General features: G+C 39.9%; 2 protein-coding genes across 3 annotated transcripts; one reads left to right on the top strand and one right to left on the bottom strand.

Annotated features, from left to right (window-relative positions):
* krt222 (keratin 222) lies at positions 1 to 18,984 on the top strand. 2 transcript variants are annotated; one of them, XM_028972619.1, is made up of 12 exons: positions 1 to 196; positions 2,510 to 2,688; positions 2,820 to 3,028; positions 5,762 to 5,844; positions 7,562 to 7,715; positions 8,896 to 9,132; positions 9,215 to 9,253; positions 10,820 to 10,951; positions 11,421 to 11,641; positions 12,968 to 13,161; positions 13,251 to 13,350; positions 16,863 to 18,984. In XM_028972619.1, the coding sequence occupies exons 3-12, from the start codon at positions 2,831 to 2,833 to the stop codon at positions 17,074 to 17,076; spliced, it is 1,572 nt and encodes a 523-aa protein (XP_028828452.1). In that variant the 5' UTR covers positions 1 to 196; positions 2,510 to 2,688; positions 2,820 to 2,830; the 3' UTR covers positions 17,077 to 18,984. The 2 variants fall into 2 exon arrangements, with proteins under 2 accessions (XP_028828452.1, XP_028828453.1); XM_028972620.1 differs by lacking the exon at positions 9,215 to 9,253 and having other exon boundaries at positions 2 to 196.
* LOC114785961 (tensin-4-like) lies at positions 18,499 to 27,575 on the bottom strand. Its single transcript, XM_028972616.1, has 13 exons — positions 27,416 to 27,575; positions 26,627 to 26,842; positions 22,991 to 23,351; positions 22,539 to 22,864; positions 22,376 to 22,450; positions 22,127 to 22,249; positions 21,352 to 21,441; positions 20,074 to 20,151; positions 19,842 to 19,898; positions 19,584 to 19,755; positions 19,414 to 19,482; positions 19,303 to 19,329; positions 18,499 to 19,171 (listed from the first exon to the last, which is right to left on the bottom strand). Exons 2-13 carry the CDS (start codon positions 26,814 to 26,816, stop codon positions 19,033 to 19,035), a joined length of 1,707 nt encoding a protein of 568 aa, XP_028828449.1. The 5' UTR covers positions 26,817 to 26,842; positions 27,416 to 27,575; the 3' UTR covers positions 18,499 to 19,032.
* Positions 27,576 to 27,584: the final 9 nt, after the last annotated feature.

Here is a 27,584-nt window from a genome sequence, read left to right as displayed (position 1 = left end):
GAGACTCACAGATCCCAGGCTCACAGGTGAATCGCAGGCTGGGTGGAGCAGTAGTACGAGGGAGCGGATTATTTGATGCTATCAAACTCATACATCTCCATACTTTGATCCACGCCCTCTTGCTGGGTGGATGGGCAATAACAGGGGACTCGACCTTCACCCAGTGGGAAACAGAGACTGAGAGAGAGGAGTGACGGTATGTAAAGTGGACCTTACCTTTCCACAGAGTGCATGTAGGCCATGATTTGGCGTTGATGTTTATGTCCTTTACTTTCAGTACTTCAGAAACAGACAGTACAGTTTCATTTGATTTTCAGGGGAATAAATATATGTTCCTGACACCTGGCATCCTGTTATATGACAGGAACAGACAAATGTGACAAATTCTCTCACATTGTGATCTGACAGTTGTTTTGACTTTGCCTTTAAGCTCTAAAAGTGTGTCAGGATAGTGAACTGGATGTTGTGCCCTGAGACCGGATGCCTTGTGCCACAGCAAGCGTGCCAAACTCCACCCATGTCTACCTCAGACTTCTTCAAACAGCAATGTCAAATGAAATGAACAATGAAATGAAAACTATTTTACAAAGAAAACAGACGTGCAGAATACATCAAAGATGTTGGGCTAATGCTTACCTAAAAATAAATAAATTAAAACTGTCCCTAAAAACTGTCCCTAAAATGTGCAGATGCAGGAAAACAGTAAAGATCAAAAAGACAAAGTGGAACTGAAGGCATCAAAAGGAACATTTTCCTAAAGCCACATGCAATGCCGTTAGACAAGTAGACTCCTGTAAATGGTACTGATTACAGTCATTAGAAGTTATTATTTTTATGAATTAGATTCAGAACTATTCTATTCCCACAAAGACTTGTTTTTTTCTGTCTCATATCTCTCATATATTTACTTCGGATGGTATTCCGTTTATATATTTGTATCTATTGCAAATTGTGATTTATTTTTCTATTTCTCAATGAGTAAAATATTCATCACATACATACACATACATATAAAAATCCACACAAATCCACAGATTTAAGTTCAGAGGAGTGTGTGAAAAGACAATCTTAAAATATGCAATATATAACAGAAGTAATAAGCTCTTTATATCATAATAACGAATGATAAACATGCTCTTCACATATATAATGTGTCAAAAAACACAAAGTCCACACACAAAGACCAAATAGTCCAGATACCTTTCCACTCAGTTTGCCTTCACCTTAGCTGAAGTCTTCAAAGAAGGTGTGGCCGATGATGAGCATACAGATAACTGGAGGACTCTGCCCATTTGACACCAGGAGCAAACAAACAGACACAGGTGTATACGGTTGCATCTGAAATCCAGTCTTCTTCTCATAGCGTGTATCTGCCTCTCACTATATGATCATATGTTATCAACAACAGATTAACTGGTGAAGGCAAATGTCTGTAGATAAATATTATATTAACATATATTTATTCATGTACATAGTGCTGTCAAACGTAACAGGTTGATTATTTACAAATTTATAAATATTTAACATTAAATTCTAAACACTAACACTAAAATATTTAACACTAAATTAAAACTAAATTGACGCAAAGGATACAACTGAGCCAGAGACAATCACTACATATGAAGAAACACAGTAAAGGACACCAGCGAGACTGCTGTCAAGGCACTCAAACAGTGGAGAAGCATGCCTGTAATGAGAGTGGAAATCATTTATAACCACAAACTAACATAGTTTATTACATTTTTTTAATCATGATTAATAAATAGCAAAATGTTTATTTATTTGTTATTTTTGAAAACCAATTAAACAATTAGCCTTAATGTACAGCATTTAACAGCAAGTTTAACATTTAAATAAATATAATTTATAGACAGCATTTCTTAATTATGAACCCTTGTCTGTCTTTATTAAAACAAAAACCCACCGAGTCATTTTATTACATCTTGCCCAAGTCATAACTTACTCATCTGGTGACACGGTGGTTTTAAAAACCATCCATTAACCATGTAGCTACAAAAGTCAGAGTTACATTGACATTACATGAGTCCCTCCATTATCCTCAAAACACACAAAACACGGCAATATCAACACAGCAATAAGCAGTAAATAGTGCAACCTACAATAAGGAGAGCGAGTGAAAAGGAGGGAAAGAATGGTTATGCAAACACATTTGGCACCAATTGAGGTATTTCCCACAAGCATTCACACCCACACAGAGGCCAAAAAAAAAAAAAAGCTAAACTCGGCCTGCCTGTCCCAGCATGCAGCAGTGTGTGTTTACGGACTTTGTCTCTGCAGCTGATATTGTAACAGGAATGAAAGTGACCCAGTAATCCCGGATCAGAGAGCTCAATAGCCCGCCGCTGCCCTCGTGGATGTAAGCGGCGCTCCCACCCACTGCTCTGCCCTCCCAGGGCTGTCGTCACAGGCACCCGCCCGGGCAGCGGGGGTGGCTGCAGACACCGAGCTCACCGAGAATCCCTAACTCTCTCTTTCTGCCCGGCCACAGGGGAGCCGCTGGGCAACGGAAGGGTGTCTAGAAGGCAAAGAAGGCCAAAAGTGAGAACAACCCAGACCCCAGTGGCCGAGAGCAGGGGGAGCCAATGAGCTTCTGTCAGGAGTGTCTGTTCCTGTAGACGTCCTGCCAAGGCGACTGTGGAGCAAGAGGCACATTGGTGCAGGAGTGGTGTAAGTCATGCTGGGTAATTCACTGAGTAAACATTGACCAAGTCAACAGCTTTGTCTAAAGCAATGTGCTACTGCCCCCCTTGGCAGTGTGGCGCTTCTGCAAAACCTTCTTATGTTTTATTAACAAATAGGCAGAGGCGGTATGGAGAAGGTGGACGATGCAGAGTGGGCCCTGAGGGGTCTCAATGATCGCCTGAGGGACTTTCTGGCGCACGTGAACAGGCTGCGCGAGGCCAACTGCCACCTCGAGCAGCAGATTTTGGAGTGGGGCAGGAAGAATGTGTTTTACCCCCACGACTGGACGGAGCAGGAGAGGATCATACAGGAGCTGCGGGCTCAGGTGAGCACTTCAGAAGCAGTCACTCCTTGCACAATATCAGATGCCATCATAAAACGTTGCACCTCATTTATTATCACCATAGCCAAAGTGGCTATCAATTCTATCATTTCAGAAACTGACGGCATGCTGTTGGCATTTCAAGAACCAGATAGAAATGTACTTTTTCGCGTGCTTCTCTACAATTGTTTATTTCTATTGTGATAACTTATTGTGGTTGAGAATAATCACTGCATTGTCTTAGTGCCTGATCTGGCCATGACCACTCCTTCATTTACTTAAAAGCTTGCTTTGCAGACCTAGCCCAAATAAAACACAGTGGTGTCTTTTATTTTTTGTGCTGTAAAATGCCTGGGGCAGTAGTTTCAGGATAGTATGCTGTACTGATTTTACACCACGAGAGAACCAAATTTGCGTTGATTGTGCTTACTTTTTGGCTGAATAGGGCAGGCAACCCAGTCAAAAGAAACTTCCTGACAAAGCTAATTTGAGCATTTTTCTGCACAAATGTACTAATGGCCAATTAGAGGATCAAAGAGCAGGAAAAATGTCATTTAATATAAATACAAAAGAAACAAGGCATGATGGCCAAAAGCAAACAAGCACAGCACGAAGCTCAAATGGAAACAGCCTTCCAGTAATGCTTGGGGTGTGGGACAAACTAACAATTAAAGGACTTTAATTACCCACACCAAACTAAGTATTTGATCCCCTATCAGCAATATTTCCGGCTCTCATTTGTATTTTATATAGGTATCGAGCTGACATCGGAAGGTTCTCAACTAAAAGACAACTGTCCATAGATGTCATGACAGCAGAACAGGGCAGGAAAAAAGATGCAATTGCTCGACTCAAGCAGAGCCGGAAAACCAAACACAAACACTCCAAACTCTGCACCATGGCCAAGACCAAAGAGCTTTCTAAGGATGTAAGTGACAAGATTGTGGACTTACACAAGGATGGACTGAGCTACAAGACCATTGCCAAGAAGCTGGGTGTGAAGGTAACAACGGTTGATGCAATTGAAATGGAATTATAATGATAATGAGAACAGTGTGGAATTAGCCCAGAACTACTCGGGAGGAATTGTCAATGATCTCAAGGCAGCTGGGACTATAGTCACCAAGAAAATAGTTGGTAACACACTACGCTGTGTAGGACTTTGCTGGGGCAGTGCTGGCCTGGAATTTAAGGAAGCGGCCCCGTAATCATAAGGTTTGAATCCCAATCTGCCAAGGTGCCACTGAGGTGCCACTGAGCAAAGCACCGTCCCCACACACTGCTCCCCGGACGCCTGTCATGGCTGCCCACCGCTCACCAAGGGTGATGGTTAAAAGCAGAGGACACATTTCAGTGTATCACTGTGTGCTGTGCTTCAGTATTTCACAATGACATTCACTTCACAGTTTTTATTCTGCCAAGGGGTAAGGACAACTGGTCCCTATAAAAGGGAGGATGGATGGGGCGATGTACCGTCAAATCTTGGGTGAGAACGTCCTTCCCTCAGCCAGGGCATTGAAAATGGGTGGTGGGGGGGTATTCCAACATGACACCAATCCAAAACACACAGCCAAGGCAACAAAGGATTGGCTCAAGAAATCATGTATTACAATCTTGGACTTATTCTCTGTGGAGGGAACTGAAGGTTTGAGTTGCCAAACACCAGCCACAAAACAAGATCTGCAAAGAGGAGTGGTACAAAATCCCACCTGAGATATATGCAAACCTTGTGGCCAACTACAAGAAACGTATATCCTCTGTGATTTGCAAAGGGATCAAATCATTGTTTCATTAATGAAAATGCAAAATAATTTTTAACTAATGCATTTTTCTGGATTGTTTAGTTATTGTTCTATCTCTCACTGTTCAAATAAAACCACAATTGAAATTATAGACTACTTTCTTTGTTAGTGGAAAAACTTGCAAAATCAGAAAGCACTGCTTTATTCCATTGGTTGACACTGAATGAATGTCTCATACAGCTTTGCACTTTTTTGGGATGACTGTGACTAATTTTGTTATAATTTTGTAGAGCACCTTACACTCACTGACACAAGTCGATATTTTCTTTTATTAACATTATTTCAAGCCTTTTTTTAGGGGCACAAGAGGGAAACCCCTAGATCAGTGGTGCTTAAAGTTTTCACAATAAGAATCAACACCAAAATATTTTCCATTCGAAGTAGCACCATTACGCCCTGCATTAATAACACTAATAGTAGAGTTTTTAACAATTTAACTAGTTTACACAGGATGCAATATTATTCGTAATATGAATAGTATTAATATTAAAATGACTATGTATAGTATAGTTAATACTGTACTGCATTAAAAACAATCACACTGAATAAAAATGCACAACAACTGTGGATATTACTAATCTGTCAAGTTGTGCGGGTGAAGGATTGAGGAGGCGTGGAAGCTCGGCATTAGGTGAATAACAAATAAAATATTATTAGATACAAGTACAGTAATACTGACAGGCTGAGCCAAACTCAACAATATAAACCCAACAATGTTTTAACTATTTGTGTTTTAAGGGACGTCCACAACACTGACTTAAACATAAATCCACATAATCCACATTAAGACAAAAGAGACCACAGGGAATGATTAAGAAAATAGTTTTCATCTTTTGTATCGCTGGGAATTGGCACGTATTTTCTTCAGACTTTTCCTCATAGCAGAGCATCTGAAGATCCGACAGGTTTGTAATTTCTCTGTTTAACTTGGCAGATAAGCAGTTTACTCATGGAAAACGCCCAACTGGCACTGCAGTCAGACAACTTCAGATCCAGAGCCTCAAATCTACGGACAAGGTTGGTAACTTTCACATATGACCAGCATCAGTGTCACCACGACTGCACTACTGCAAATATTAGCTAATATTTATATAGATAGTTAATATAGCTAACACTTAAATATTTTTTCTCTTGATATGTTCATTTAACATTAACAACAACATTGTTCACTAAATTCAGTACTGAACCATCAAGCAAAATCTATTTTTTATTTATCTGGATGCATGTCTGTAATTATTTTTAAATTAGCTTTTTGCAGTTAATAAAGATACCTTCTGAAATAAAGATGGAAGAAATTTAATCAACTACAATTATCTTCCTTAAATAGCATAATTAGTGAATACAGAAGGTAAGAACTGGTACCACACCCAAAGTTTAACAGAGGAGTGCTTGTGGGGACACCTTCCTCAGTAAATATTAGCCTACTCACAGCAGCGTTTTAGTCCGAGCCAATAGATAAATTAATAAACGATTGTGTTTCACAAAACAAAAATAATTTTCAAGTGAAAGCATTGTGAAAGGATTCTAATATTGGGCAATTCCTTAGGCACTTTCGTTACCTAGGGCCACATACACCAAAGTTAATCATTTCATGACACAACATGGATCATCTTCATTTCACACATGACTGTTCCTTGCGGTGTCAGCAGGAAGAAAAACATAAAATGGTTTAAAGCAGTTGCTCAGATGACAGGCTATACCTGTTTTATGATATTCCTTATATCACATGATGTACGACTGAAATGTCACTGCACATTTCTGTGTACCACAAGGCACGGGCAGCATTTCTTACAGTCCGTTGCTCTGTGTTTTGCTTGCCATGTGTATTATAGGTTCATCAGCACAAACACGGTTCCCCCGTTGTTGTTTTTTGCTTAAGGAAGAGAACTCAGCGTGCAGCACTGGCATGTTAAACACTGAGGTCTGTGAGCCAGGAGCTCTTCACTGTGGTTTGCTGGTTTGCACTGCGCAGCTGAATTACACCTCTGCTCTTCAAGCTGCATACAAACACACCCGTGTTAGTGCTGCATTCGCACTTTGGCCCTGCACTGATGTGGAGTGACATGAAGGCATCAGGGCCAAAAACACACATTAACCCCTTAAAGGCCACAGCATCCACGGCAAAATGATGGCTTGGGTTTTTTCAAACATTATCCTGGCTGTATACTTAGAAACAGCAATTATGTATAGTGTGAATAAAGTGTAGCTCACAGATACATTGCTCAAGAAGTTTATACATTTAAAGGACATGTGCATATAAACGTTTTACAATAACTCTAGTAATTTATTACCAATGAATCACTCATGAATAAAATTAATTCTCAAAAGAAAAACCATCAAATTTACTCTGGGCCTTTTTAATTTTTACTAGATGTAAAAGTAATTTCCAGGCTGTTTATTTTAATAAATATTTAAAATAGTTTTTGGACTTGTTAATTCAACACTAATTCACGAAAGTGGCTGCACCATGAAACTCCTTTAGGCCCTGTACCTACAACTGCAGTGCAGCACAACCACAGACATTATTGCAACTATTACAGGTTTCCCAATAATGTTGGGAATGTAATGACTGTTGTGACAATAAATCTTTATTAAATGACGACAAGTCATTCCATCTACCATTTCTACCAAAAAAGAAAATGTAATAAGGTTGAAAGATATAAAAACCACTTTTTAAATTTAGCATTGTTTAACTGTGCATTTGTGACCTGCGTCTTGTGTCTTCATCTCACAGGTATGAAGTGGAGCAAAGGGAGACTGGTCGATTGCAGCAGCAGATGATGTTGTTGAAAGAGACCCTCAAAGAGGCGGAGCAAGCAAACAGGTTGCAGGAGGTGGAGCTTAGCAATGTCAGGGATGAGCGAAAGCAAATGCAAGAGGACCATGAAGTAGGATTCCACTTGGACCTGTTTGCTTATGTTTTTATCTTAATTAGGCATTTAATTAGTGTTAGTGTTTGATATTATATTATTATATATTGTACACTGCTCAAAGACCTTCTAGATCTGAATGAATGACATAATTTTATTAGATACTTTGTTCTTTACATAGTTGAATGTGCTGACAACACAATCAAACAATCAAAATTATAGATGGAAATCAAATTTATCAACCCATGGAGGTCTGGATTTGGCTGATCCAACTTTGATGTAATGTCCTTAAAACAAGTCAAAATGAGGCTCAGTAGTGTGTGTGGCCTCCACGTGTCTGGTCTCCTGCAGGATCTCCTCCCAGACCTGGACTAAAGCATCCACCAGCTACTGGAAAGTCTGTGGTGGATAGAGCGAGACATGATGTCCCAGATGTGCTCAACTGAATTCAGGTCTGAGGAATGGATGGGTCAGTCCATAACATCAATGCCTTCATCTTGGAGGAACTGCTGAGACACTCCAGCCACATGAGGTCTAGCAGCCACACACTCTGTCACGTTTCTCACATGTGCTCAGTGTAAACCTGCTTTCATCTGTGAAGAGCACAAGGTGTCAGTGGCCAAATTTGTGTTGTCTAGCCAATGCTCAACGTGCTGTACGGTGTTCGGCTGTAAGCACTTGGAGTTACATTGTGTTGTTTAAGTGTTCCCTTTATTTTTTTGAGCAGTGTATAATATTATTGCCAAGTTTATTTAATTTTTTTTTTTACAAAGTAAGATTTATTACTACTTACTACTTTTCCTTCTCACTATTTTTGCCCATCAGACATTGATTACTCATTGATTTCACACACACACACAAACCCACAACGTTACACTTTCTCCAGATTTCTTTGTAATCTTTTGGACCCTTCCTGGGAGTCTCTCTCTCTCTCTCTCTCTCACACTCACACACACACACACACACACACACACACAAACCCACAACGTTACACTTTCTCCAGTCCCCTTCATTGTGTGTGTTGGCCCTGATCATCTGATGATCCACTCTTTTTTCCTCCCTCCTACTCTCCCTCCCTTTATCCTTCCCACTCCCCTTCTCTGTTACACTCTCATCTCCCCCTCACCTCCCTCCCTCTTTCCAACACCCTCTCTCACACTCACACATACTCAGTGTTGCTCTCCGTGGCTGATTACAGGAAGCTCTCGCTCTGCAGCAGCAGCAGCAGCAGGCCAGCCACTGTGACGATGCACTAGCACGGTGGGCTGTGGGGGAGGATGGCAGAAGGATGGAGCTTTCCCAGCTCCTTGACCGCATCAGGGTGCAGTGCGAGCGCATTGGCGCTGCCAGAGGCCCAAATCCAGCCACGGGACTCTCAGAGCTGGAGTCTAGCAACGGCGCAGCAGCAGCATGCAACGGAGCCAGTGTCGCACAGGTATGCAGAGAGCCATTCTCATCCTCCCTCCCTCTGTTATATTTCTCATCCTACTCTTCTCTCCTCCTCTAACTGCTACCAGACACACCCTGCTGATCCATGCTCGGGACATCTGTCTCAGGTACTGCAGTGGGAAGAGGGGGAAATGGTGGGGGAAGGGTTTGAGACAAATACAGTTTCAGTTTAGGTCTCGCAAACCAGGATGCTGGCATCTTGCTTTAAAACACTACCAATCAGGGCAATTCTATCAGTTGAAATCCTCTCTCTATGCAATCCCTCCCATTTACTCTCCAGAATTTTTTGTATTGCATTCTTCATCCATATTAACATTTATGCATGAAGGAAGAAAGGAAGCAGAATTTCCTCAGTACTTTTGTCTGTGTTGAGAGTGGTAGTTTTTCATTTTTGTTGCGGATGTTCTATTCTGTTTGCTACATGCTTAGATGTGGAACAACGATGACTGGGCACTTCTGTCAATACTAAAATTCACCACTGTGTGTGATTCACAAGGAAAAACCTGACCAAAATTAAACAATTTAGATGTGTTCACATGCATTCATACACATTTAAACAACTGTGCATTTATTTGTTCCACAGTTTTAAATTTAACTGAATATTTTAGTATTTAAAAAAGCATTTATATAGCAATTATAGCATTTAAAAATGTATGGAACATTATGAAAATGAACTGCAGCATTAAAATGCAATATGCAATATTTCAAATTACGTAATTGATAATTTATGGAAAAATAACGTACTGTAGATTTATTAAAGCTTTACCATTTTCATTCAGACCAGGATTGGATTTGCATTACTCACCTCATATAGCATGATATATACGAGGTGTTTGTGTTTGTGTGTGTGTGTGTGTGTACACAATACACAGTATATAAATACTGGTAGATGGAATGATTTTATAAATATTTTATAGCTGAATAATATAAGGCAAGGAACATCATGTAATATTTTTGCTTAGGTGTGCTTTATAGACATTTAAACATTCAGATTACTTAATACTTTACTTAATGTAAATGCATCTCTTATTTCCTTTCAAGGACATAACATTAACATAAGTTAAGACATAGATTACTTACCTTAATTAAGTACTGCAATATGTCTTTGTGACCTTTAGGTTTAATGATAAACTGGCATTGATGTCTTTAGCCCTGAAACAGACATGGGATTCCTAGAAGGTGCCCTCCATTAATATTTGAGCAATATTCAAATGACGTGATCCCAAGAGTATCCTTTCCTTAACTTGACAGCCTTGGGTGCCCTTCTCTATTGATCTGCATTGACAGTTAATTGTCTTCCCGTCCACTTATTCAGTGGTTTCTGATTCGAATCCCGATTTGCCAAAGTGCCACTAAGGTGCCACTGAGCAAAGCACCGTCCCCACACACTGCTCCCCGGGCGCCTGTCATGGCTGCCCACTGCTCACTTAAGTTGATGGGTTAAAAGCAGAGGACACATTTCGCTGCGTGCACCGTGTGCTGCGCTGCAGAGTTTCACAATGACTTCACTTTTTGTGACTTCACAATGACTTCACACTGGAAATTCACTTTTTCACTTTCACTTATTCCACATCAGCTGCTTACAGTGATACAGCTTTCTTCACACTTCTCTATATTTTAGTTCAGCTGTGTATGTAAAATGTTTCTGTGTTACAAACACATATGTTTTGCAGCAACGGGCAGAGGCAACATGGGCCCAGGTGATCCAAGGGGAAGAAGCCCTTAGAGAAGCCAGGGCTGAGCTGGCAGACGCGAGGAAACAGTGGCACAGTCTACAAATAGAAATAGAGTCACTGCATGCCCTGGTGAGTCAGTTACCTAATTGCAAGAAATTTACATCTACCTAAAGACAACTGATCTCACCCCCTTTATGCCAACAGCCTATTTTCTATTGTGATCCTTCAGAATGATAATGCACCCTACAACAATGTACAAATTACTAAATCAAAATTTCTCATATCTCAGTCTGATTGATCATCAGTAGCTCAAAGAAACAAGTTGCGGGAAAACCAAGTGAGATCTACACAAGATTTAAAGAATCTGCTGGTAACTTCCTTGTGCCAGATACACTGATCTCTTCAGAAGTCTTCTTCTGGCCCATCTAGTTAAAAAATGACTTGGTGCAACATAATGTTAAAGGTTAAAACGTTAGAACAAGTTAAGGTTAAAATGTTAGGACAGATTGGCTGAGTGATCAGTGAGAGGCCTACAGTGATGTTATATCACGGTATAACCCTTTATATGGTCTGTTGTTACCCCGATAACTGACCCCAGGAGAAAGGTCTGGAGACCTCTCTGCATACCACGCAGCACCAGTACTCCTCTCAGCTGCAAGATCTATCCCAGGTGGTTCAGGACCTGGAGGGGGAACTGGAGTCAGTACGAGAGGGTCTAGCAAACCAGCGGCAACGACACAACCAGCTACTTAACACAAAAATGAGATTGGAGGGTGAGATCACCACCTACAGAAAACTTCTGGACAGCGAGGAAGGAAGGTAATTTGGTTAAAAAACTGTAAATTGTGTGATTAATATTATGAAAATCAATTCATTTGCTTGAGACTGAAAACGTTTTAGATAGAAGCTTAAACAATAATAGATGAAATATTTCTGCAAAGGTAAGTTCTAAATTGATATAAACAGTATATATGCAGACAACACAATGTAACTATTTCCATAAATATAGCTATATATACCATGGTATAATACGACATTTGTGAGTGCTGGAGACCATTGGGTGGACATTTTTACAAACTTTCTGCAAGGAAATGAAAAATAAAACATGCGGCTGCACTAAAGGAGGATTCATTTCATCTCTCAAACTTCTTGCTTTTCTTAATACAAGGTTTACTGGGATCACTTAATCCTTTGTTTACTCAAAAGATTCTATTAGTCTTGTTTTTCTAACATGTGGCTCTTCAATAGATGTTAAACACTAAGCCACAGACACAATTCTCACTGCGATGGTAGCAGACGCTACCCCAAACAAACCTAAGCTGGTGGATCAACTGCTCTTAAATACAGAAAAAACGATTATCTGCTGTCCGTAAAGTTTGCTTTATAATGAAAATAAAGGTTCTAGGTAGCATTAGATGAGTGATACTGCTGTCTGTCTCTAGAGCACTTGAAGCTTTAGGTGTTCAGGGTACGTGTAGGATTTCAATGGAAAACAAATGCATGTCAAGGCAGATAAGTTCTTGTAATTACTTTGATACTGAAACCAAATGAATTGGAAAAGTTTTCTTTGTTCAGGGATACTCCCTTTCCTGGGAATTCAAACAGTTCAATTCTGAAACCCATGATTTTCCAGTTCGTTAGAGTTGTTCAACTTAATCAAACTTAAAACCAAAAATAAAACTCAATCACACCGCACAGTGTACAGTTTTTTGGGAGCACTGATGACAACTGATTTGCATCTATGCTCATGGTTTTAAACTACACAACAGAAAATGTAGGGACCTTATAAAAACTGCATGAGCACAACAGGTTTCATATAAGAAATGCAATAACTTAATAATTAATGTAAAATAGTTGATTTCTTTCAAAAGAGGCATTCATGAGATGCCTAGTTTTTAGAGGTGAAGACATAAGACATTTTAACAAAAAAAACATGTATGAAGACAAGTATGAAGGGTACTACTACAACATCACTACAATATTCACTACAACATACAAGTCACATGGTCACATGGGCTCAGCATTAGAAGGAATCAGATCCAATCAGAATCAGAAAACTTTATTAATCCCAAAGGAAATTGCTTAAATGTTAATTTGCTTAAATTAAATGTTGCTTCTCATTGTTGTGTTGTTTTTGCACTGCAGGTACTTTACCCAGGAAGTCAAGGTAGGAGGGTTGAAGCCATGGAGAGGTTCCATTATTGAGGTTCATCAGAATGGAATAGAGCTGAGTCCAGATGACCCAGAGGAAGTACAGCCAATCACAAAATTCCACACTAAAGACTTCAGAAAGAGCCCAGCAATTCTAAAAAGGCAGAAGAGCCTTGTAATACTAACAGGTGGGTCAAATGCCTGTGAGATATAAATGTATGTACATTTATATACAGATTATTCCAGTCAAATGTGTATGTGCCTTATGTTTATGCAGAACCAGATGGGAACAAAGATGTGAAAATTGCCACAGTGAGGACTCAGATCTTGCAGGGCAACATGGTTCAGGAGAGTGCAGAAGGCCATACGACCGTAGAGTGAGTCCAGTTCAGATCTGATTATATAAACACAGAAAAAAGTACTGCAAATAGAAAGAAAACTGATGTAGTGTCAAGCAATGAAAAGGTTCACATAGACCACCACTATGATTTTCTGTTAGATGGGCCATTACAAATTACATTTTTCCACATTACTGTAATTGAGTAGTTTTTGAGAGTAATTTGTAAGTTTATAAGTTGTTTTTAAATTAGGTAATTTTACTTTTACTCGAGTACATTTTACCCAAGTTTTTACTAAGTAAAAAATTAAATGCAGAAGAAAAAAAATTCACCTGAATTCACCTGTTCGCAGACAGCAGCACCTCAATATGAAACAAGGCATCTTCTCTGGGTCCAAGCTTTTAAATGCTGATTATCTGTACAGCCTTACAGCCTGGATCCTGAAAGCATGTGGTAGGAAGTACAATATCCCATACAGTGTATCTGGAAAGTATTCACAGTGCATCGGTTTTTCCACATTTTGTGGAATTATCCATTTATTAATCCATTATTCCAAAATGGATTAAGTGCATTTTTCCCTCACAATTCTACCCCATAATGACAATTTAAAAATAATGATTAAATTTTAAAAAGTTTAAATAAAAAAAAACAAGAAAGGACATGTACATCACATGTATTCACAGCCTTTGCTCAATACTTTGCTGAATTACCTTTGGCAGCAATTACAGCCTCGCGTCTTTTTGAATATGATTCCATGATTCCACAAGCTTGGCCAGTTTGGCCCATTCCTCTTTACAGCTCCTCTCAGGCTCCATCAAGTTCAATCAAGGACATTCACAGAGTTGTCCTGAAGCAACTCCTTTGATATCTTGGCTGTGTGCATAGGGTCGTTGTCCTGCTGAAAGTTGAACCGTCACCCCAGTTCAAAAGCACTCTGGAGCAGAGTCCAGGAGGTGTCTGTACATTGCTGCAGTCATCTTTCCCTCTATCCTGACTAGTTTCCCAAATCCTGCAGATGAAAAATATCCCATGCTTCACTGTAAGGGTGGTTTTGGTCTGGGAATGGGTGGTGCCTGGTTTCCTCAAAGTATGACACCTGGCATTCATACCAAAGACCAGAGAGTTTTGTTTCTCCTATTCTGAGAGTCCTTCCGGTGGCTTTTGGCAAACTCAATGTGCCATGGACCTTTTACTATGGAGTGGCTTCCCTTCTAGTCACCCTTACAGTGAACTACCATACAGATCTGATTGGTGGATTTCTGCAGACATGGTTGTCCTTCTAGATGTTTCTCCTCTGTCCACTCTGAAGCTCAGAAAGAGTGACCATTGGGTTCTTGGTCACCACCCTGTCTAAGGCCTTCTCCCCCGGTCACCCAGTTTAGGTTGCAGGGCAGCTCTAGGTAGAGTCCTGGTGGTTTTGAACTTCTTCCACTAATGGTTCAAAACAGCAGATTTTTTTCTGTAACCTTCCCAAGATTTGTGCCTCAAGATTATCCTGCCTTTGAGGTCTACAGAAAATTCCTTTGACTTCATGCTTGGTTTGTGCTTTGACATGAACTGTCAAATGTGGGACCTTATATAGACTGGTGTGCTCATTGGTCTAAATGTTCCATAAAAAATTACTAGTGCTGTTCAAAGAAACAAGTAACTTTTACCCAAAGTAAATTTAGAATTAAGTAATTATTTACTTAGATTTTTAGATTGGTACTTTGACTTTAAAAGTACTTTTGAATTTAAGCAAAGTAAAGATACTTTTACTTAATTACATTACAATTACAGTACTCTTTTCACCTCTGATTATTCGGTATGGTTGGGTATGATTTGCTAACATTGCAAAAAGAGAATTCAAAATCAATAGGAACCAGCATGTCTTGACCTAAATGTAACCTACACTAAAGCAGACATTCTGGTCCCAAAAGACCATGTTGAGTGTGTTAATTTGGTCTCGACACCATCTGCTATGGCTTTACAGGCCATTGCTTGAATGGCAGTTCCTGTTTCAACTGGTGCAGATGCAAGCAGGTCTCTCCTCACATCTGCTTCTGTGGTGCTTTTGTATACAGTGTGATCTCATGCACTGAAGTGCTAATGTTTTTTTGGGTGAACTCTCTGTCTTAAAGATGTTGTTCAAATCACAGAAGTAATCAGAGAGTATTAAATTCGGAGTGGCTGGAAAAGGCTCATCTTACAAACACTCTGATTCTCATCCATTTCCCAGGAATTCACAAGAATAGAAATAGACTTAAGCATAGAATCAGGTTTATTGAGCCATTACATATTTTTTTTATAATATGACTGTTATTCCATAATATGAAGGTGAGAAAGTCTATATTGTACATAGGTTTTCTTGTGAGACGCCAGTAAAGGTTCATGGAGGATGTAAAGATGCTTGGCAGTGTTTACCCCAGTAATCAGTCCTCCTTCAGCTACCTAAGCCTGCCCAAATTATAGGTAATTACCAGGTTTGACCAGCTTTCCCTGTAATGAAAGACTGTCTTAAGAAAAGACATTTATGCCCTGTGGAAAAGAGGTCCTAGGTAAAACCCCCTAGGGATAGTAGCAAAGAAAGACATTTTGAAGAGCAGTAAGTACCAGTAGGAGTTCATTTGGATGTCCCTCCTTGCAAGTAAGAACACGAGAGCAGAGCAGTAAAAAAACAAGTAAAACAAATCTGCTCGATGGTCATTGATTAGATATAAGAAGCAGTAGCATGAAAATTCCTCCACCTTTTTTCTTTTAAGGACAGAAAAGTCATTATGTTCAACTTAATCATAGCGTAATGTGTAGTAAGAGAATATGTTGATGAAAGTAGTCTTCAATGGACCTCCAATGTCCATATTTTTGCATGTCCATCTTTGTGCAAAGTAGAACTCTGCAATATGGGAATTCATGTTACACAGAATTAATTAAATAAATAGTTAGACCAGTAAAGAAAAGAAAATTTGACTGGCTTGTCAAGAAAATTGAATATAGTTAAATGTGTTTCACTATTAGCTATCGTACTCTCCTTTTTGCATTAATTTCTGACAATGTGGAATCATTAAATACAGCCTATAGTCTTATGTGGAAGTGGAGTAGTAGCTGGGTATATCATTTAGGGATTGTGTAGTTATGTTTTTGTAGTTGGATTAGCCTTAAGTCATTGTAAGCTTAAGAAGACAGCTGTAAATGTCCTTCCTGATACTTCGGCAGAGCCAATAATAATGACAAAGACACACCCAAGTGTTTCTCTAACTGTAGACAAGATTTCACGATGTACTGATAATTAAGCCAATTACACAAACATGTTATGCTTTGTCTCTGTAATAGCTGTATTATTTTTTGCCCTTTTTTGATCAAGCTGTTGATAATGGCTGATGGGTGGATTTAGGAATCTTGCACATGATCACTAATAAAATTTATGTGATAGGGAGTGGTTACCTTGCTGGAACACACACCCTGTCGACGCATACATATTGTATTGCCTACTCTGACTACTTAAAAGTTCCCAGATACAAGGATCTATGTTGTGTATTTCAGTTCCAGTCTAACCCACATGATCCCTCATGCAGGGCAGAGAAGATTGACACGGTGATAAAGCAGTGGGAGGGCTCCTTCTTCAAGGGAAACCCCAAACTACGGAAGAAGTCAGTGTCGCTGCGCTTTGACCTGCACATGGCCGTGGCCAGCGAGGCCAGCTCCCAGGCCAAGCCAGACGGCCTCACGGACGTGGAGGTGCGCTTGGTCATGAAGCGCTCCCGCAGCATCTCCTCCATCACCCCGTGACATCGCTGTGACTTCCAGCTGTTGTCATGTCCCGGATCAACACAGCAAATTGAACACAGACACACACCTAGATCAATGTTGCTCACATGACAACAGCAATCCCCTAACCCCCCTGAGCAGATGCTAGAAATGTCCCTGAATCCTGGCCAGAAAACATGACTGTCATCACACTTGGCAAAGTGGCAGATAATGATGTTATCGTGGTGAAACTATCATCAAGAAATCACTGTGAAAAATATCAATATCAATGAGCTCTCCCAGCATTACATTCCGTCTGAGAAGAACATAGCAATGGCCTACTTTGTTACATAATGACACAGAAGTCGTTCCCTTTAGCGACCAAAAGTATGCGTATTTGGTCATGGACATGCAGTTTATCAATTATTCCTTTCACTCCATTTAACGTCTTAATAAAATATGTTACTGATATATTTCTGAATTAAGTGATATAAACACAGGGAATGCTAGATTCTAGTTGTTACTGATTGTTGGCGTTTTTTTTTTTTAAGTTTACGTTTGCTGTGTGCTCAAAGTTTTGACAATGGCATGGTATCATTGAATAATACCGAACAGCAAGAAAGAGTTTACTACGTATTACTACATATGTCTTCTGAAGAGTTTTTCGAGTTCCATATCCTCCCACAAGGTTTTTGCCAACTCAACTGACTCTGGATCAGTTGCCTTGCTTTGCTTGTAGAAGCTGTAATGTGGGATTGAGGATCCGGTGTTAAGGGCAGGGTTACTTTGCGGTTGTTCTGACAGACTGTTTTACCAAATAAAACCAGGAGGCGGCGTATATTTATGAAAAGCCTTCACTTTTCTCACATGCTTCTTAGTACCACTAATTTAACTCTCAAGTGAGTCTAGGGATCGTTACCAATATCTTGCTGACTCTTTGTCCACAAATGACCAATGTCAGTTAAAAAACACTTTAACTTTGATGTATTTATTTGAATTATATTTATTACATGAAAGGCAATATAACTAAACACACTTGTTTCTTCACTTGAAAAGCACTGCAACTGTAATTTCCCCTGAGAGCATTAATCAGAACGCCCCCATGAACAAATTCTATGTTGTTTATAATCTGATGTTGTTCTAAGTGTTCAGTAACGGGCCTTAGATTATCCAAAAACCCTTATTTGCGTTCACTATTGCAAGCAATCAGAACAGAAATTCTTTCAAATCCACAATGCATACTAAATACGCATATGAAGTCTTGTAGAATAAATAGGATAAGCTTTATTAGTACATTGAAATACATGTTTTTTTTTATTTTGTCTTCTCTTCAGCACCAAAGATAAAAGAAACTAATGTGCTTTGCTGGTCATTGACTGACAGTACAAATGTTAACATTTTAACATTTCCTATCTATGCAGATCTTCATGTGCTTAATTTGCTTTGTGGAAAACTTGAAACAGATTTTCATTTTGGGAACCCATTTTATTTTACAAAGAAAGTATGCATTTTACGGTGAAATTATTTAAATAAAAAGCAAAAACAACACTTTATCTGTTCTCATTGCACTTGTGTTTTATGTTAGAAATTGACTTTTAAATATTTAACCTATAAAAATCTCCCTTATCCCTCCTGTGCCTGATATACATAGTTTTCCATGAACAGGTTATGGTAATGCGACCTTAGCAAGTTACTGTAACAACAGTGAATGAGTATAATGGACCAATCCACTTAAAGGCTTCCTTAAATCCTAACCACAGGAATACTAAGAGTTTATGCACAGTCCATTTAGAACCAGCTTATGTAAAATGTTTGAGTTTAATAATCTGACCTAAGACCAGAAGACCAAAAGTTAACCCACCTGGAATGCAAAAAATCTAAAGAGTCTTTGTACAAGAGGGTCCAAGCACCTTTGTGTGGGGTCCGTTTCTGGTTAATGGTGTCACCGGCCACCAGGTGCATTATATGCTTGTGTTTTGTGTAAACAGTCTTTTAGTCCTAAATCTGAGATTTAGCAGTGATGCGTTGGATTAAGTGAAGAATGCTGCTGCAGAGCTGAGATGGGTTGTATTCAGCAAAGACGTGACAGACGTTTTCTGCGCCAGGCTCAGTGCCCTTTGTGATGATGCCAAACAACCTGTGAAAAGCAAATAAAAAAACTTAAAGCGTTGCCATACACATGTCCTACACATACACTATGTAGCCTGCTATAAGCAGGAAGATGTTATAGCACAAGCATTAGACATATTACATATCTGACTTACATACCTTGCTGATTTGCAATCTTTCTGCCACCTAAAGGAAGGAATTTGAGGCAGATGTATTATAATAATGTCAACTAATGTCAATGTCATTTCTCGGATGTTTAATTTTACTCACCTTCTATCTTCTGGGTCTTCACCACCATAGCTCAAGAGATGTATAGGATAATGGCGCCTAAAGAAGAGCCTGAAAAAAAGAAATGTTAAATTGGTGCATTAGACGACTGCGTGTTGCCTGCACAAATCACAGACTGACTTTGCAGTGGGAAAGTGTTTGAAGTCCCTTACTTCCTTTGTATGTCTGTCAGTGTCATGCCCTTTGGTGACACCATTAAGTTGACAATTGTGGGCGTAATCTGGTCGGCCTGACTCTTGAAAATGATGGACACAGCCCTCTGGACCGCACAAGAACCTGTCAGCATCTCCACAGGAACAGCACTCAGGAACAAGAAGTTGGATGCTTGAGGAGACAGACACACAAGCCATTAACCAGGGATGGACGGATGGATGCATGAATAGTGGGATCAAAATTTTAAGCATTCTCACCAGCTTTGGCCACTTCTTTATCTGTATCTTGGCCTCCTTGCTCTCCTTTCTTGAGATCTTAAACGATAGTAAAAATGTATTGTCTACCAATATTCCTTGAGTCTGGTATTTCATAATAAGATGAATGTCCTGCAGGTATCTTTTGCAGCAGTACAATATGCATCATCACTCATTAACTCTTGTTTTAGAAATCATGCACAGATTTTTCTGGAATGAATAAGTCCCATACTACCTTGAGAACAGATGACCAATTTGCTTGGTAAAGCGTAGGCTGAGATGGTGTGCTGGTATATCAGAGCAGAAAGACTTCCTGTGTGAAGAAGGTAATAAAAAATATAAAAATATAAATTTCAGTCAAAGAAAGAGACGGATCGGAATTTCCATTCTCTGAAATTAACACATTTTACCACTAGAGGGCAGCAATAAAGCAATTAAGATAAAACAACAGTGAGGGGGAGCAAAGATTTGTCTTGAACTTGTTTAAGCAAAGTTCGATTTACGCACAGAATGCCGTCATCAAGGATCACGCATAACGAAGTTATACGCAGAGGGGAGTTATGAAAGAACACTGAGTCAAAGGGAAACCGTCTTAACCCTTAATGACCAGCATGCAGTCTCCGAAAAGACCAGTGTAGTTTTCAGCTATAGGACTATAGTTACACACTAAGGGCTGAAGATTAAAAATATTTTTTACTGCTTGTTTAATTCTCTAATATATGTGTTTGGTCAAATTTTATGATGATGATTTCACTAAGGCAGTAAATGTAACATTCTAATATATATATTTTTGGAGAATAGACATATACACCTTCATTTAAACTATAAACCATGTTTCTCAATTTTAACTGGTTCCTAAAAAAATTACCACACAGTTACCAGAAACACAATTCTGGTGATTCTGATGCACGTGCGTGAGACGTACATTTTGAAGTTGAGCTGCTGACTTTGCGAAAGTGAAGAGCCTGGAATGTGTCTGACACCCACACCCACAACCAGGATGTGTGCTCTTAGCACTGAAGTGCGTGTTGCTAGAGCTGATAAGCCTTAATGGCCCCACAAGTCAAGTTAAGTGTCCTGCAGAGTCAGGATGTTAAGAAGAAAATAGGCTCAGAGGAATGTTCAAGTCTAAATTAATCAGGATTGTTAATAATAAGGTCAGGATTGTTAATAATAAGTAGTACACCATACACAGACATAATTATTTATTTACTTGCTATTAGTATTTGAGAACTATTAATAATTTAATTAAATCATTGTGGAGCTCATTTTATGATATCTTGAAATGCAAACATGACTCACATGAAGAGGGCAAAAAACAAATGCATGCACTGCTTTCAATTTGTAGTGTGCAGAAGTAATTAAAAGCTAAATTATAATAAAACTGGCAACTATGATATAAAAACAATAGTTATTTTAGATTAAATACTCCACAGTTCCTTTAACATAGAACTATGTTTCAACTCATAATTCTGAGTGGTACAACAGAACATGAAGCTGAGAGAATGCTCACCAAAGTACTGCTCCTGTGAAGAACCTTTGACACGAACACCTTTGACTGAGGACTCTATGAGGAAGTGCTTTATGTGCTCTGATGAGTTTTCTAGAATGAGTAAGATACATTCAAAAAGCATATGTGATACCACAGAATAAAACACATGAAATGCTGAGTATCACTGAAATACAGTGCTTATGCCTTTTTATTAAAGTATGCATAGTTACTGGGAGCAGCAAAAAAGATCAAATACCCAATAGCAACACAATGTTAAAAAGCTTCAGAATAAAGCCTGTTTACTATGGGAGCAAGCCTGAGGTTCTAATGTATGTCTTTAAATCTGAAACTGAATAGCCACACCTGAAGCCACCACCCTTGGCTTCAACTCATCAGTCCTGGACCATGAGGGTGCGGTGTTGCCCCTCCTATCCCAAACATACTTGTTTGATTTAACAAAAAACAACAGTTGTTACCTTTAAAAACAGGTAATTGTAGTTTATAATTTAAAGCATGTTAGAAAAGAAATTAAATTAACATCATGATATATGTTATAATATAACAAATATATCTTAACAGAACACATTAACAATTTTTAAAGTGCCATGTCGGATGATATTTTAAGCAATTCAAGCCAGGCCATTCACTTGGGGACAATGCCTTTCATAACATAATGTCATAATCTTAACAATAACCACCCAGCCCAAAATGAAATGAAATAAAATCAATAAATGAAACAGACCATATCACAAAGGTGATGCACCAGGATACACCACTTGTAGAGATTTTGACCTACCTGCTTTACAGAGAGACGTGGGATTGGTTGGGACTTTCATTGCCAGATCAAAAGAACCCTTATATGATGTACTGTCTCTCACCACGAAGGATCCAGGTTCCTGGTCTCTAAGAAGAGCATCAGCTACAGAGGCAAACACACACATAAATACAAACAGGGAGCGGTCATGTGTTGTGGGCAGTTTGAAAGCCCTTTAAACTAATTGAATAGTGGTGTGCGGTGTGTCCTGGTTCTAGATCTATTCTTTACCTTCTTCTCTGGTAATTTGAGGACGAAACCAATACTGTGATGTGTCCATGACAAATTTCATGTTGGATTTACTCCCTACAAAACCCAAAAGGAATAAGTCACATTTTCTACACAGAAGATCACAGAATTATCTTCTTCACTATTGTGCGTATACTTCAGTTACCCAGAAACTGCCTGCTGTTCAAGCAGAAGGTCTTATCTTGCGGGGAAGGGGATCTGGATCCACTCCTCGTGTGGAAGTTCTGATTGACATTAACAACTGGAGACAGACTTGGCACTGGGGTTCCATTAACAAGGACCACAGGGATGTCCGTCAGTGAAACCCCCATCAAAGGAGGGCAGGTGTTGGGGTGCAGCAAGGAAACTCCCTGGTTCTGCATCGGTGTGAAGGTCCGGTTGGTGTGTGAGTCATCAGTGAGTGGATCATGAGGACTGAACAGGTTACTGTCCAAACAGCTATCGTTGTCATCACTGAGCAACGATTGGCAGCTAAGAAAAAAATGTGACGAGAAACAGTTTTCATAGGTAACACTTACACATAAAGTTAAAAAAAAAATTTTTAAATCATATATAATGTCATAAAAATGATTGTCACTGGTTGGAAGGATTGCCTACCTTCCCATTATGTAGCTGGTGTCAGAGACTGGGGAGGTGGAGAGGAGTGAGGTGGCGCTGCCGTGGTGGGTGCCACAGAGCATAGGCAGTGTCACTGGGGAGCCAGCCACCTCACTCTGATGGGAAGGCAGCCTCTGCTGCCGCCGGAAGCTGTCACATGGTACTGGCCGTGAGGATGAGGGCGAGCTGGAGAACACCACACTACCCTGAGGACTGTAGGAGCCCCGACGTCGAGGAACAGAGTGCAGAGTCAAGGACGCCACATTACAAAAGGGGGTGCTCTCCACCTGTTTCTCTCCAGAGGAGCATCCCCTGGACAATAGAATACACCCGGTGACAGTTTTCTCCTCAGGTGAATCATCTGGAAAGAGCATGATCAGAATTAATGTTACATTCCCTCCTTCCATCAGGGGACATGAATTGGTGACTCTGAATTGTCCATAGGTGTGAGTGTGATAGTGAATTCTGTGTGCGTGTGTGCCCCACCCTGGCTGAGTCCTCGCCCTGTGCCCAGTGTCCCTGGATAGGCTCTAGCAGCCAGGACTCTGAGTGTGATTTAAGTGGTTGGGGAAAGTGAGTGCGCTTAAATTGTGAGCCCTTAGGTACCCTCATTCTGTACAATTTAAACTAAATTTCATCCAAATATCATTCAAACAAGCGGTGTTGGCAGAAAATGGATTGTTTCAAGTGGAAGAATGTGTTTAAAATGATTTACTCTTACTCACTTTCACCTGACAGAGTAACTAACTTTCTCAGTTAACATATAAACCTAAATCTGCAATTTGCAAACACATAAAAGGAGCATTCGTTGCTTTGAAGTCATCTAAGTCACCCCCTTCCTTCCTCAACAACACCTTCAGTCTAACTTTCTCTTTATCCTCCCAGTACAGGCATGTCCAAAGTTCGCCCTAAGGGACTGCATGACAGTGGGTGTGAACACACAAATGTACTTTACTTTATTACTTATTAAAAGCAAAAAAACATTCTGATATGTAACAAGTGAAACACAGGACATGGAATAATAATACATATTAGGGTCTAGAAGGCAGGAGGCAGGAACACCCTCCCAGGTCACAGGGTGCAAGTCAGGGAATCACTTGGCATATTATAAAACATTGTTGTGGTTCTTCCCCTTAAATCATTAAAAATAAAATTCAAATTTTTACTACACTACTCAAAAAAAAAAAAAGACATCCTAGATCTGAATGAATGAAAAATTCTTATTAAGAATTCTTGTTGTGCTGACAACAACAAATTACAGAAGGAAATCAAATTTATCAACCCATGGAGGCCTGGATTTGGAGTCACACTCAAAGTTAAAGTGGAAAAAACCTTACAAGCTGATCCAACTTTGATGTAATGTCCTTAAAACAAGTCAATATGAGGCTCAGTAGTGTGTGTGGCCTCCACGTGCTAGTATGACCTCCCTACAACGCCTGGGCATGGTCCTCATGAGGTGGTGGAAGACCTCCTGAGGGATCTCAGCCCAGACCTGGACTAAAGCATCTGCCAGCTCTTGGAGAGTCTGTGGTGCAACGTGGCGTTGGTGGATGGAGCGAGACATGATGTCCCAGATGTGCTCAACTGGATTCAGGTCTGGGGAATGGACAGTCCACAGAATCAATGCCTGAGGATCTCATCTCGGTACCTAACGGCAGTCAGGCTTCCTCTGGTGAGCACATGGAGGGCTGCAAGAAATGCCACCCCACACCATTACTGACCCACTGCCAAACCGGTAACCGGTAAGCCGGAGGATGTCGCAGGCAGCAGAACCTTCTCCACAGAGTCTCCAGATTCTGTCACATCTGTCACAAGTGGTCAGTGTGAACCTGCTTTCATCCGTGAAGAGCACAGTGCACCAGAGGCCAATCTTTGCCAAACGTGGGGGGGTTGGGCTGTAAGCACAACCCCCACCTGTAGACGTCGGGCCCTCATACCACCCTCACGGAGTCTGTTTCTGAACCGTTTAAGCAGACACATGCACATTTGTGGCTTACTGGAGGGCATGTTGCAGGGCTTTGGCCTGCATGTGAAATCAATTGTCAATCAGTGTTGAAAAAGTGAAAGTGAAGTGATTGTCACTGTGAAACACTGCAGCACAGCACACTGTGCACACAAAGACATGTGTCCTCTGCTTTTGACCATAACTGGTGATGGTCATTGGTGAGCAGTGGGCAGCCATGACAGGCACCCGGGGAGCAGTGTGTGGGCATGGTGCTTTGCTCAGTAGCACCTCGGTGGTTCGGGATTTGAACCAGCAACCTTTTATTCATGAATCCGATTCCTTACCCGCTGGGCCACATTATTTAAAACATTACCATACTACATTGGATACAGGCTCAAGTCACTTTGTAGAGGCTTGAAAAGAGATCTATTCATTCATTCATTATCTATTGTTATTTATTTATCAGTTCTGTGGGACAAGCTGACTTGGCTACACAGAGTGTTTCAGCAAAATGATTCTGTGATCCATAAAGCACTGGTAATCCCTCTTGTCATGCAGGTGTATACATGCCTTGCCCTCCTGAACTTCTTAGCAAAATGGTGCTTGTTGCTGCACCTACCACTAAAATCTATTACAATGTTCCCTGTTATAACCAGATATCTGGCTTTGACCAATCTATCAAAATAACAATAGATTAGAACTACACTACAACTTTATGAATTAATGTCCCATGCAATTCAATATGGTTAAAACATACATGAACTAATACTGTTGCTCTCAAACACAATATTTTTTTATATTACTGAAAGATATTTGTCTACATGCATGAATTATGACATTGATTGTTTTAAAAAGCAAAAACTGTTAGAAGAAACACCTTAGGAACATGTTGGAAGGTGTCTGGAAAAGAACATTCCTTGAGGCAGAGGGTGTGTCAAAAGAAACAACTGCCCGCGCACTGGCTGTACCAAGCCTTCACCAGAGCAGAACAATTACATGTTTATGTAACACCATTATAGCGTTGGAATAGGTGAATTTCCATCACCCCAGGATATGGTAATGTAACAAAATACTATATTGACCATCTTCAATATTTTCCCTGACTGCCTCAACACTAAATAGCAAATGTACGCTCTTTGGTCCCCAGTTGCTGGTTCCTCTGAATATGTTTTTTCATGGAACCACATGTGGTAATTAACTTTTAAATAGATCGCTTTAGATGATCTTAAATAAATGAGATCAGGATGAATGCTGTTCATGTATTATTACCCTTTCCTGGCATATCGTGTCATGTGATCTGTCTGCCAAATTTTTACATTTACATTTAAGGCATTTATCAGACGCCCTTATCCAGAGCGACTTACAATCAGAAGGGATAGGCACAGACCCCCTGGAGCAACTTAGGGTTAAGTGTCTTGCTCAGGGACACAATGGTAGTAAGCAGGGTTTGAACCTGGGTCTTCTGGTTTTTGTGATGTACTGTGCCTATTTTCCAAGCTTTTTTCTCCATTAAAAGACCTGAAGACTGTCCAGGATTCCATTTACATCTATGCATGCCTATTAAATTCACTAATGACAAACCTATTGAAATCCAATTGAGTCCATTCCTTGGATTAAATAATTACTCACAGTTGACTTGAAAGCAAGAGCGCATTAAATAAAGGATTGCTTTTTTGTGTGTAGCCAATTACCTTTATTCAGTGATTTGTTTGTAGTGTGACTACGAACAGGAAGAGGCTCAAAGGTGGGATCTAGTTCCAGGATCATCTGATTCAGGTTGTCCAAGGACATGTCCAGGTCCTCTTCAGCCTTGTCAAGACTTGCACTTTGGCCCACAATTCGACTGGATAGCATTTGGGACATTCCTCTTGCCATAGGCATCACTCACTCAAAATAAAATAAAAAATCTGTGGTAAAAAATAAATCAGAAGAACATTAAAATTACCATTGAGGCAACATATCGCTCACTCTACACTGTGAAGCTAATGCTTAGTGATAAAAACTTTATTAAGTCTGTCCACGTGCTCCTGTCGATAAAACAGCACAGGCACGTAACATTTTTTGGTTATCATACAAATTGGTAATCATAGGCAGAGGAAGTATGACGCAACACCCTGTCTTTATCAGAAATTGTGAAGGAGGGCTATGACACAGGAGCATGAGCAATCACTGTACACGCGCCTGTCTCTCAGACAGGGCAGGGCAACCTCTGAATAATGCATCACAGAGAGGTTGCCATGGGAACTAGTACCATGTTTTCTCTTAAACAAACCAAGTGACCTGGTGCATTTACATATAAAATATATTTGATTAATGTACATTCATGTGCTGCCTTAAAAAATTAAACTGGCCTAAATACCTGAAGTTACAACAGTACAGATGGCCAAAATTGTCCGAACTGCTCAAAATATGTGCATTCAACTTTATTACAGTTTTAGAACAAGGTACAATAAGAGGCAGTATACAAAAGAGGGACTTACCGTATGTAAAAAGTTTCTCTGTCTCTTTCTCAGTCCGTTACACTTTACTCCTTCTGAGGTGCAGTCATCTGGAGAATGGGTTTTGACATAGTTTATCAACTCCACCCACACTCTTACTAGCCAATCAGTGACTTAGTCTCTGAAGCTTTCATTGATTTATACATGACTG

This window comes from Denticeps clupeoides, chromosome 3 (genome assembly GCF_900700375.1).
Source record: "Denticeps clupeoides chromosome 3, fDenClu1.1, whole genome shotgun sequence".
Lineage (NCBI taxonomy): Eukaryota > Metazoa > Chordata > Actinopteri > Clupeiformes > Denticipitidae > Denticeps > Denticeps clupeoides.
The sequence above is the reverse complement of the archived record's forward strand: the minus strand, read 5'-3'. Positions and strand labels throughout refer to the sequence as shown.

Coding starts and splice junctions, on each gene's coding strand:
- LOC114785961 (XM_028972616.1), bottom strand. CDS start 26,816: ATGCCTATGGCAAGAGGAATGTCCCAAATGCTATCCAGTCGAATTGTG. Junction 22,451..22,538: donor GAACAGCAGGCAGTTTCTGG/GTAACTGAAGTA, acceptor TGGGTTTTGTAG/GGAGTAAATCCAACATGAAA. Junction 19,483..19,583: donor CTGACAGACATACAAAGGAA/GTAAGGGACTTC, acceptor TCTTTTTTTCAG/GCTCTTCTTTAGGCGCCATT.
- krt222 (XM_028972619.1), top strand. CDS start 2,831: ATGGAGAAGGTGGACGATGCAGAGTGGGCCCTGAGGGGTCTCAATGAT. Junction 5,845..7,561: donor GCCTCAAATCTACGGACAAG/GTTGGTAACTTT, acceptor TTCATCTCACAG/GTATGAAGTGGAGCAAAGGG. Junction 13,162..13,250: donor GAGCCTTGTAATACTAACAG/GTGGGTCAAATG, acceptor ATGTTTATGCAG/AACCAGATGGGAACAAAGAT.